Source organism: Mesocricetus auratus, unplaced genomic scaffold, assembly GCF_017639785.1.
Source record: "Mesocricetus auratus isolate SY011 unplaced genomic scaffold, BCM_Maur_2.0 Super-Scaffold_100020, whole genome shotgun sequence".
Taxonomy (NCBI): domain Eukaryota; kingdom Metazoa; phylum Chordata; class Mammalia; order Rodentia; family Cricetidae; genus Mesocricetus; species Mesocricetus auratus.
The window spans coordinates 6,599,417-6,611,732 of record NW_024429201.1 but is presented as its reverse complement, the minus strand read 5'-3'; the positions used below and the strand labels follow the sequence as shown (position 1 = coordinate 6,611,732).

Below are 12,316 nucleotides of genomic sequence, written 5' to 3'. Positions count from 1 at the left end.
GCTAGATCTTCTGTGACTCCAGTTTGGTGTGTCTACCACAGAATGGCCCAACCATCTGTAGTTGTGTTTAGTGAGCTGTGTTTTCCTCTGGATATAGCCATTATATTTCACAACAGCACCCTCGTGTGCCTCTTCTCCTCCGTGTGCTAGTGTGCTTCTCATCTGCTGTGGCTTATTAACCCAGGGAAAGAGGTGGTCATTAGGGTTGAACTTATTAACCCAGGGAAAGAGGTGGTCATTAGGGTTGAACTTATTAACCCAGGGAAAGAGGTGGTCATTAGGGTTGAACTTATTAACCCAGGGAAAGAGGTGGTCATTAGGGTTGAACTTATTAACCCAGGGAAAGAGGTGGTCATTAGGGTTGAACTTTCTGCTCTGTGACTTTTGCTACAGAGTCATAGCCTTGTGTTTGCTGAGTATTCCTCCACCCGTTTATGTCTCTTACATTTGTCTTATTTCTCTCTGAGAGGTTCTAGAAGGTGATTTGCTAGATCTAAGAATCATAAGTTCTGACATAATATAGTGGTCACAGATAAACTGTTCTTAGATTTTTTTTTTCTCTTCATCATTTTACTTGGAAAAGAATCAAAGGTACTTGAACCTTTCAGCCAAACTTCTGGACATGAAGGAACAGGCAGCTGCCTTTAAACTAGAAAAAAACAAACAAGGTCAAAAAGAGGCTCAAGAGAAAATAAGAAAGTTTCAAAGAGGTAAACACTTCCAAATTTTTACTTGTAGAAATGTAATTGTGTGTCTGTGCTTTGCTAATAGTTTAAAAATTGGTTAGCTTTTCCTATAACAAGCCAAATGATAAATATTGTTGATTTTGTGGACCTTACAGTCTGTTACAGCATTCCAAGTATTACAACATAAAGGAGCCACATCAGTTTAAAAAATGAATGACTGTGTTGTAATCAGACTTTATTGTGGACAGTAACCTATATACTTCATGTGATTTTCAGGCCACCAAATACTATTTTTTATTTATATGTCTCATATTCATGTGTGTGGTAATGCAATTGCATGCGTGCGTGCATGCATGCGTGCGTGTGTGTTATAAAATGCTATTTCCATTAAAAAAGAAATGTAAATGTGATCTTATGTGTACTTTTTCTAGTGAAGGTATTAAATTTTTTAGTCTACTACATTCACTAATACTTTTTAGTGTACATTATGAAATTTAATAAACTGCACTTGGCTTCTAGAATAGATTCCAAGTAGGAATTAAGTAACTGATAGTAGAAGAAAAAGAAGGCATGACATTTTAAAGCTATATTTGCAAAATATAAAACACTAAAAGCAAATATATAAAACTAGACTTTTTTCCTGGTAGAAATGGAAACTTTAGAAGACCATCCAGTATTCAACCCAGCCATAAAGATTTCACATCAACAAAATGAAAGGAAAAAGCCTCCTCCAACTACAGAAGGTGAACGTGCTTTAAACTTGAATTTATTTGAAAAATCTGCAGCCACCACAGAAGAAGAGAAAGGTAAAATTAGTAGAGCATGACTGTTGCTTTGCATTTGGGCATTCTACTAAAACAGTAAAATTATGCTTTCATGATAAGCCATGCTGAGCATTGTATCATTGCAGAAACACTGGCTAAGTCCTCTCTCCAGTTCATCCTCCAGACTTGACAGTTAGATTTTAACTATCAACTTGACACTGCCTGGAATCATATGTGTGTGTGTTTGTATGTGGGTTTGTGCACCAGTGCCAAGAGGCCAAAAGAAGATGTTGGGTGCCCTAGAGCTGCAGTTGTGAGCTGCTCCACATGGGTGCTGGGGACCAAACTCAGGTCCTCTGCAAGAGCAGTATATGCCCTTAGCCATAGCGAGTGAGCTCTCTAGTGCCTGGAGAGGCAGTCTTCCCTTCATCAGATTGGTCTTTGGGCATGTCTGTGAGGGTTATCTTCATTGACAACTGATGTAGAAGGGCCTGGCTTACTGTGAGGGGCACCATTCTCTGACAGGTGGTCCTTGTCTATGTAAGAAATCTAGCTAAGCATGAACCAGAAGGTGATCCAGCAAGCAGCACTCTCCTGAGTTTCTGCTGTGTTTCCTTGACTGTGAGTGAATTCCTAGTACCTAGGCACAAATCAAACAAACTATTTCTTGGACTCCCTAAGTTCTCCTCCATGACCCCGAGATGTGAGTGATCATGCATTTCTGTGTATTGCTGCACAGAGGTCATATTCTTTGCATATTCATCAGATTTTATTACATATCACTCCTGTATTTAATGATAGACTTTTACATTTTTTTCACTTGTTCAGTAATATTTATTGAATCATTAATGTGCAAATAAAGGAGTTATGTGAACAAAAATTACCCAATGTTATTTGTGCAATTAAGCATGGAATGTGAGCACAGACAAATTGTATTTAAATGTAAATGTATTTTAAATCATGATTTGTGTTTTCAGAGAATAAAGGCTTTTAAGAATAACGCTGCTCTTGCAGAGCTGGAGAGTTCCCAGCACCCACTTTTAGTGGCTTTAAACGACCTGTAGCTCTAGTTCCAGGATCTGACACCCTCTTCTGGGCATTTGTACTCATGTGAACATACCCACACAGAGACATAATTTAAAGTAAAATAATAATAATAATAGAGCAGAGAGGTCTGATTTAACTGGGGGCCACCTTGCTGCTAATATTAGCTCTGAAGATAATGTGGTAGTCTGACAGATAGTCAGATGTTAGCCTGGTGAGAAGTCAGTGGAAAGAACCTCACAGAAGAGAGATAGTTAAGTAAAAAATCTTAAAGTAAAAGTGAGTTTATAGTGTCACTAGTTGGCAGATATTCTGTGATAGAGCGTACTATATTTGTGTTATTTGATGTGGTAGGTTTTTTTTGTTTTTTTGGGTTTTTTGTTGTTGTTGTTGTTTTGGTTTTACGAGACAGGGTTTCTCTGTATTGTTTTGGTCCAGCCTGGTCTTGAACTCACAGAGATCCGCCTGCCTCTGCCTCCGGAGTGCTGGGATTAAAGACGTGCGCCACCACCGCCCGGCCTTGATATGATAGTTAATAGTAAAACATGAATATTGAGCACTTAAGGTGTGACTAGTATACCTGGAAATTTGAAATCATAACTGTTTTCTAGCCCCAAGACTGGTAGCTCCAGGGCCAGGAATACTTTGAACATTTAAAGAATTACCTAAGGGCCAGTGTAATCACACTAGCAAGGAACAGTATGCAGTATATTGGCAGGGATGAACTGGAGATGGACCAGGAAGCCACTGAAGGTGGTGCTGGTGGCAATGGCCATGTTAAGTAGAGAAATGGTATGTGACATATTTTTTCAGTAACACATGGAGGGTGTACTACCAGATATTGTCGTTAACTAAATATGAACACTAATGAGGTCGTTGAGGTCAGCCAGGTGTGGTACACACCTCAGATTGGGAAGAAGACAAGGAGGATCAAAGTTCAAGATCATCCTTGGCTGCAAAACAAGTTTCGGGTCTACCAGGGCCTTGTGACACCCTGCCTCAAAACCGACGACAACAACAACAACAACAACAACAAAAGACTTGGGATGTTCTGTGTGTGGTTCAGTCCATGAAGAGGATTGCATCACCAAGAGAAGAGCAACTTTTCTCTGTCCCTCCTTCACCTGTTGTCTTCAGGGACAGGGACAGCACGTTGATCACTCCACAGAGAATTTACATTGCTGTTACCATTTTTAAAGAACAAGTCTTTGCCTTCCATTTAAGGTAAAAAGAAAGAACCTCATGATGTAAGAAATTTTGACTACACTGCTCGAAGCTGGACTGGAAAATCTCCCAAACAGTTTCTGATCGATTGGGTCAGGAAGAATCTTCCCAAGAGTCCAAATCCTTCCTTTGAGAAAGTTCCAGTAGGTAGATACTGGAAATGTAGGTATGTTTTTCTGGTTTAATTGAATGAACTTTTAGAAAAATGTGACATGAAAGTCTTTCTGTTTCTTGTAAGTTACGTAAACATTTAGAAATCTCAGGCGTGGTGGTTCATGCTTGTAATCCCAGCACTTAGGAGGCTGAGGCAGGAGTTCCAGGCCAGCCTGGGCTACAGAGTGAGTTCCAATCTAGTCTGACCTATAAAGTGAGATCTTATTTCAAAAACAAAACACAAACCAATAAGCATTTAAGAAACTCTTAATTCCTCATTTCCAGTTCACATTGCTTTTAAGTCATTATCTAATGCAGTGCCATCCAGTTACTTACATAATTGTTATAAGTTTAAGTTCCATGTTGATAAATTTCTGACCTTTTGGTCTGACCTCATTGGATTTTTTTAAAGGTTTTGTTATTTTTATGCTTCTTTTTAGGGTAAGGGTTGTCAAGTCCGAAGATGATGTTCTGGTCGTATGCCCTACAATCTTAACAGAGGATGGCATGCAAGCTCAGCATCTGGGAGCTACTTTAGCCCTTTACCGTCTAGTGAAAGGGCAGGTGAGCCCCTTTAGGCCTTGATGCTTTAGAAACCACTGGAATGATGGCCATGCAAGCTGAGCATCCCTGACTCAAAACTCCACAGTCCTTTTCAGCACAAACATGATGCCACAGTAGAAAACTCTCTGCCAAGAAACTTTGTTTTGTTAATGAAATTTTTACAGGTATAGCATAAAATTAATTTCAGGCTCTCTGTGGAAGGCATATATAAAACAAACAGAATTTCTGTTTAGACAAGGTCTAGCCCAAGTCTACTCCATTGCGTATGTGCCAGTATCCCTAAGTCTAAAAACCAAAGCTTATAGTTCCAAGTATTTGAGATTAGAGATACCTGTCCTATAATAAAATTGTCCCATAAAACTCAATTTTTTTCAAAATTTAGAGTGCCAGCATTTCCTTTTCATTTAAAAAAAAAAAAAGTGTTTCTTTCCAGGCAGTGATGGTTCACCCCTTTAATTCCAGCACTTGGGAGGCAGAGGCAGACAGATCTCTGAGTTCAAGACCAGCCTGGTCTACAAGAGCTAGTTCCAGGACAGCCTCCAAAGCTACACAGGGAAACCCTGTTTCAAAAACAATAAATAAATAAATAAAATGCATTTTTTTTTAAAAAGCATTCGATTAGGGCCTCACTTACTTCAGTGAGTTAGTCCATGATCATAATGGCAAGATGTGGCATTGAAGCTTTAGCTGAGAGCTTTCCATCCTGATCTTCATGCAGAGAGAGAGAGGCAGAGACAGAGACAGAGACTTGGCATGGTATGAGCTTTTGAAACCTCAAAGTCCACTCCCAGTAACAGGCTTTCTCCAGAAAGGCCACATCTCCTAATCTTTCCAAATAATCTCCACTAACTGTGGACCAAACATTCAAACTTGAGCCTATGAGGTTATTCTCATTCAAACCATCATAGGAAATTAGCAGGAGTCCAAACAGTTGTTCTTTTCCAACTTGTGCCTAAGTTTATAATATCTTATTTCTTGCATTTTGCAAAGTAAAGTATCATAAGCTGTATATTCTTGATAAAAATGATTGTTGATTGGTATGCCATACTTTGTTGAATCCACAAGGGAGACCTTACCCGTTCTGAGGAGTGGATGGTGGTTGAGTTGGGGGGAAGAAGAAGAGGAGGGATGGGAAACAGGGATTGGTATATAAATGAAAAAAAGTTTTAAATAAAGGTTTAAAAAATGACTGTTGATGTCACAGAGATAATTGGAGGTTCTCTGATAGCAGAGAAGTAGAATAACTGAAGATTCTACTTGGTGTCATCTTTTTCAATTACTGCCAGATCTCATGGAAGCTTTGTGTTCCAAAATGCTGTGTGGTTCACCTACATATTATATAGTACCCCTGCAGGAATATGTAATAAACAGTTACTCTGTGGTTCACCATGCTCTAAGAGTCAGCCCTTTCCAGGCACTCAGCATAGACAGAAAGCAGAGATCTTACTCCCACACAGACACACAGTCATCAAATCAAGAAACACAACTGTGACGCATCATTTATGAGTTGATGTGTGGCTTAGATTACTGACTTTAAAGTGTAAGGATAAAGTTAGATTTTAAGAGACAGTCAACTATCCTAAGTTTAGTCAGCAAAGTAAAACAGCTGTTGTTTTCCTTTTTAGTCTGTTCATCAGTTACTCCCTCCTACTTACCGCGATGTTTGGCTGGAATGGAGTGATGAAGAAAAGAAAAAGGAAGAATTAAATAAAATGGAAACCAATAAACCACGTGATCTTTTTATTGCCAAACTTCTGAGTAAGTTGAAACAGCAGCAGCAGCAGCAACAACAAGAACAGCGTTCTGACCATAAAAAAGAGAGCTCTGAAGACCCTGAGGAATCTTGGGAAAACTTAGTTTCTGATGAGGATCTTTCTGCACTGTCCTTGGAGTCGACAAATGCAGACGACCTGGAACCTGTTAGGAGCCTCTTCAGGAAGCTGCAGAGCACACCCAAGTACCAGAGACTTCTGAAGGAAAGACAGCAGCTGCCTGTGTTCAAACATCGGGATTCAATTGTGGAAACTCTAAAAAGACACCGGGTGGTAGTTGTAGCAGGTGAAACAGGAAGTGGCAAAAGCACTCAGGTCCCACATTTCCTGTTGGAAGATTTGCTTCTAAATGAGTGTGGAGCAAGGAAATGTAACATTGTCTGTACCCAGCCCCGAAGAATCTCAGCCGTGAGTTTGGCCACCAGGGTGTGTGATGAGCTGGGCTGTGAGAACGGACCTGGAGGAAGGGTAAGGCTTGTTCTCTCCTCCCCACCTCTGTGAGTGGTGATCTGACTCCTACCTGACCACCAAATGTTCAGATATGTCACATACTTCATATTCAAAGAACAGGCACAGTTCAGAGTTGACCTCAGTGCATCATAAATCTCTGTGGGATGTATCCCTGAGTGGTTTCATTCTTTTCAGTGAAAAGGAAAGGAAGGTAGATAAAACTATTAGATTATTCCAAAAAAGAAAGGAAGTAAATGCTGGGGCTGAAGAGATGGCTGAGAAGGTAGGGCAGCTGTGCCCAGGCCTGCTGACCTGAGTTCAGTCCAGATCACAGGATGGCAGGAGAGAACCGCCAGTCCTCCCATCTCCACACGTGCACCATAGTTTGCATGAACCTACACTCCTGCACCCTAAATAGAACGTAACGTTTTAAATTATCAAGACAAACCTTACAGCTTCATCCCATTGAGAACTACAAATACATTTTCTTGGCTTTTTGAGGCAAGATTTTATATTATAGCCCAGGCTGGCCTTACACTTAGAGTAGCAAGATTTGATACTATTGCCCAAGCCAGCCTGGAACTGATGTTTAACCCAGGCTGACCTTCCACTCACAATGGTACCCTGCCTCAGCTCCCTGAGTGCTAGGACTCCAGGAGTGAGCCACCATGCCCGGCTAGAAACAGACTCTTGGTAATAAGTTGTGTAAGCGGATCTGCCTGAGCTGCTGCATGAAGATGAGCACACACTGCACTCTGCGGCTTGTTCAGCTCTCTTGTCGACTCTTGTGACCACTCTGTGTTCTCCCCGCAGAACTCTCTGTGTGGCTATCAGATCCGGATGGAATCTCGAGCTAGCGAATCCACCAGGCTGCTGTATTGTACAACAGGAGTTTTGCTAAGGAAGCTTCAGGAAGATGGTCTTCTGACTGATGTATCTCATGTCATTGTAGATGAGGTGAGTAGCTTTTATACTTGGGTCCAGATAAATCCAAACAGGTTTATATTAAAAAGATGTTGGGGACACTAACTGACATTTTCTTTGTGCTTACGTATCAGACACCATCTCTCTAAAGATTTAGTTTCATCTACCAAATGTCTTGTGTTAATGGATTTGCTGTATCCTATTTGTTGTGTGCTTGATGCTTCAAAGGATCACACAGACACAGATACATGATCATCTAACCTCTCCAGCATTATATTTTTACCTCACAGTTGAAAAGACTGAGGTACACGGAGGTTCAGTTGTCTAGCGAGAGGCTCAGACCCAGGCGCTCGGGCACTTTCCTCTCTGTCAGAGCACTGCTGCTCAGCCACCGCATCAACGTGCTTCAGGGTCCAGAAGACAAGAGATCATCAGTGTGCATTTTTTCTCTCTAAATATTCTTCTCAAATCAAATTTGAGTGCACTCTTCAATTATGCCCAATGTTTTACGTTATACCTATTTCGGTTGTCTACTGACCTACTCAAGTAAATAATTTGCTAGTTTTTTTTTTCAAGAAGAGATACATAGCAATTCTCCTTTTAGAAAGTATTAAATGTTTCTATCAAGGCAGGATAGCTGACACCTGTATATCTCAGCACTTGGTTGGCTAAGATTGCCTCAAGTTCCTAGCCAGCATGGAACAGTGTGAGACTATCTTAACATGCAAAAAAAAAGAAAAGTCTGATCTTTTTTATCTATGTCTATTAATTTACTAAATTTAAAATGCAGTCGTGGGGCTGGAGAGATGGCTCAGAGGTTAAGAGCACTGACTGCTCTTCCAGAGGTCTTGAGTTCAATTCCCAGCAACCACATGGTGGCTGACAACCATCTACAATTCAATCTGGTGTATATGTAATAAATAAATAAATAAATCTTTAAAAAAATAAAATGCAGTAGTAACAGTTTTGTCATACATTGGCTTTTTTGAGACAGGGTCTTGCTGTGTAGCCCAGGCTGCCCCTCTCATCAGTCTTCCCATCTCATCCTCTCAAGCACTGATGTGACAGGCATGTGACACCACACTTGCTCATTCATTGATTCATAATTAGTTGACTACATATAGATTACTTTGTAGGTTATTCTCCTTTGGGGTTAGGAAATATTAGAAAGATGAAACTTTAAGGTAGTCATCAATCTCATAAGGGAAGGGTATTTAAGGTAGCCTCTCCACTATTGCTTAGATTCTTAGTTGGGGTCATCCTTGTAGATCTCTAGACATTTCCCTAATGCCAGATTTCTCTTTTCTTGCTCTCCTCTATTCATCCCTCAACTCAATCTTCCTGATCCTTCATGTTCTCCCCCTCCTCTTCTCCCCTCCTCTTTCTCTTACCCCGAGTGGGACCCCCTCCCAATTTGTTCAGGAGCTCTTCCGAGGGACCGAGGCCTGGGCATTCTATGGGGTCTCTTGCGGTGGAACAGTATTTATTCCTAGTGCACGATGAATTTTGGGGGCCCATTCCACATAAAGGGACACTCTCCCAGCCTAGACACACGGAGGAGGGCCTAGGCCCTGCCCTAAATGATGTGACAGACTTTGATGATCCCCCAGGAAGGCCTCACTCTCCCTGGAGAGTGGATGGGAGGTGGGGCGGGGAGGGAGTCAGTGGGGGGCATTGGAGGATGAGAGGGAGAGGGAAAGAAAAATGAAAATTACGATCTCACAATCCAGGAGAAAACTAATTTCATCATTCATGCTTTTTTTCTGGGTGTGTACTCCACGTGTCTGTTTAGTTTGTGACTCGTTCCTATCACTAATATACAAAATCATGACTTTTAAATGGCTTTACAGCACTATATGATTTGGATTTCTTCTTTTTTTAACATTTTTTGTTAGAAAAATTTATGTAAAGACATTTTTAATGTGATGGGAATTAATTTTTCTTTGAAGGACCTCTTTTCTTTGTGAGGTAGGTGGGAGATTTCATTGTGGTTAATAAGCTGTTAGAAAGGGGTTGAACCAGGGGTTGGTAGCACACACCTTTAATCCCAGCACTCGGGAGGCAGAGGCAGGTGGATCTTTGTGAGTTCGAGGCTGGCCTGGCCTACAGAGCTAGTTCCAGGACAGCCTCCAAAGCCACAGAGACACCCTGTCTCAGAAAAACCAAAAAAGAAAGAAAGAAAGGGGCTGGGTTGACTATTGATCATGACATGCAAGAGTTATCCATAGGATGCAGAAGAGGATATGGATACAGTTTTCCAGAGAATACAGAGGTCACAATTGTTGCTTTGCAAGCCCAGACCTAACTAAGTACCATCAAGGGTCAATATGAGCCAAAGTCTACTCTCATCTGTCAATGAGAACTTTTTATTTATATCTGACAGTAAGTTTTCTGAGAACTAAATAGTTAGGAGAAAATTCCTTTAAAGACAGACCAACTTGCAGAAGCTGTATTCTTTGAATGTGTGATATTGACTACCCAAAGGCCATGACTAACTGAATCAAACTTCAGTTTGACAACATCAGCCTCTTGATATAAAAGAGTAGCCCAGCAAAAGAATCCCAGTGAGGGAGGGGCTGGAGCAGTGACTCAGCAGTTAAGAGCTATTGTTACTCTTGCAGAGGATCAACTGTGCACACATGGACATACTCCAACACAAACACATACATATTAATAAAAATAAACTCTGGGACTGGAGAGATGCCTCGGAGGTTAAGAGCACTTGCTGTTCTTCCAAAGGACCCAAGTTCAGATCTTAGTACCCACATGCAAGGCAGATCACATCACGTCTGAAACTCCTGTTCCAAGGGATCTAGCAGCCTCTTCTGGCCTCTACGAGCACCAGGCCCACATTTGGTGCACACATACATTCAGACAAAACCCTCATACACATAAAGTAGAAATAAATCTTAAACAGCACTTAAGGATAGGAGAGATTTGGGGACAGTTTGTGATTTTAGGCCAGTCCTCTTCTGACTGGGTTATTAGGAATTGTGTGTTTTGCTGGAGTTTGTAGTTGGTGTGGCATCTAAGAAACTCTCATTGCTGGCTGTGCTCATAACTCCATTTTCTGATCACCAGTAAGAGGTGTACTTAATGCTATGCATTTTTATTAGCTCTAGTGTATGTTATCTTTTTTACAATCTTGGTTGCAATTCATTTTCATTTTTCTGATGAAATTTTCCAAATCACTGTGGTTCACTGAATCTCTTTCCTGACCTTCAGCCATAAATCTCCAAGTACTTTGTAGACGCTTTCAGTCCTGGGAACTTCGGTTTTGGTGTTTCCAAATCTCAGGATGTCCTTCCCTACTGATCCTGATAGCTTGTCCCACTCTTCTCTTCTGACCTGTGAGGGAGCCCTCCTACTACAAGTCAGCCACCAAAGTAAAAGCACCCAGCTTTAATGTCTGTTCTGTCTTCAGATTCACTCACTTTTCTCCCCATTCAGTGTTACTCCCTGTAAGGATCACCAGTATCTCTTACAACTACAACAGCATCTCAGGAATTAAACTTCCTGCTTTTATTCTCTGCACTGTAGCCAGAGTCCAGAGTAGCTTGTTTTCTGTGACGCAGAGTCCACACAGGCTGGCCTTGAGCTCGCCGTGTTCCTGCCTCAGCTTCCAGGTCCAATAGTAAAGATGTGTGCCGTCATGAACAGCTAGCTCCAGGTACCTGTGTCTCTTGTTGTTTGAATTAAGATAATACTTAGATAACATAATTCTGCTTTAAGATGATGTAATCACCAGACAGAGATTCCTTAATGGTGCTTTTATAAGGTTTACACGGCTATCACTAGGTACCTCTCTAGCTTTGTCTCCTGCGTATTTCCCATCCCAGAACCCAAGTCCAGTATTTTAGTTCCTGAACTATATTGCAAATCCTTTTGTCTCTCTGAATTTTTATTTTGTGTGTGTGTGTGTGTGAGAGAGAGAGAGAGAGAGAGAGAGAGAGAGAGAGAGAGAGAGAGAGAGAATGTTTTAGATGCACACTTGTCTGTATACCATGTACATGCCTGTTGCCTGCAGAGGCCAAAAGAGGGCATCAGATCCCCCTGGAACTAGAGTCACGTGTGTGCTCAAGTGCAAGAGCAGCCAGTACTCGTAACCGCTGAGTCATCTCTCCTTCCCTTGTGTGTTTATGTGGGGTACTAGGAATTGAACCAGGGCTTTACCCATCCATTGTGACTTGGTGCATGGGTCTGTTCCTTCACCTAACTACTTTTTCTTCCCTTCCCCATCCTGTTTTTTCCTTCTGTATTAGCACTCAAGCTCATCTGTCAGTTTTCAGCATCACTGACAAGTTCTCTTGTAGTGTATACAATACCTTCTGTCTTAACTGCTTTTTATCTCTTAGCATATGCCACAATGCAGGGTGTTTGCTACTTACAAGTCTTTGTTTTGTGGGTGGGCTTTCCATTGTCTCATTTGGTTGTCACACAACTCCATGAAATTTTTAATTTTTTTATGGATAAGTAAGTAGACCCAGAGATGTTTATGTAACTTTCTCAAAGTCATACTGAAGTGGTGAAGCCAACAGATGAACCCAAGGAATTGATCCCCAGGCATGAATGCTTAAGCACTATCATCTGCCTTCCAAGCAGATTGTGAAAATTACTTATTATTTTAATGTACTTTGTTTTTATAGCTTCTGCAACCTGTTAAAATTACGACAGAAATATTTAAGAGTACAGAAAGTTAGAGCACAGATATACATGTAGCAAGTACTTGTTATAT

General features: G+C 41.0%; 1 protein-coding gene across 1 annotated transcript in view; it reads left to right on the top strand.

Annotated features, from left to right (window-relative positions):
- Dhx29 (DExH-box helicase 29) overlaps nt 1-12,316 on the top strand; it is a 44,004-nt gene that overhangs the window by 14,097 nt on the left and 17,591 nt on the right. Inside the window, exons 7-12 of the mRNA XM_005065532.4 lie at nt 584-710; nt 1,334-1,492; nt 3,719-3,884; nt 4,312-4,435; nt 6,061-6,675; nt 7,471-7,614. Of these exons, the coding sequence (XP_005065589.1) occupies nt 584-710; nt 1,334-1,492; nt 3,719-3,884; nt 4,312-4,435; nt 6,061-6,675; nt 7,471-7,614 (1,335 nt within the window). The remainder of the gene's footprint in view (nt 1-583; nt 711-1,333; nt 1,493-3,718; nt 3,885-4,311; nt 4,436-6,060; nt 6,676-7,470; nt 7,615-12,316) is intronic.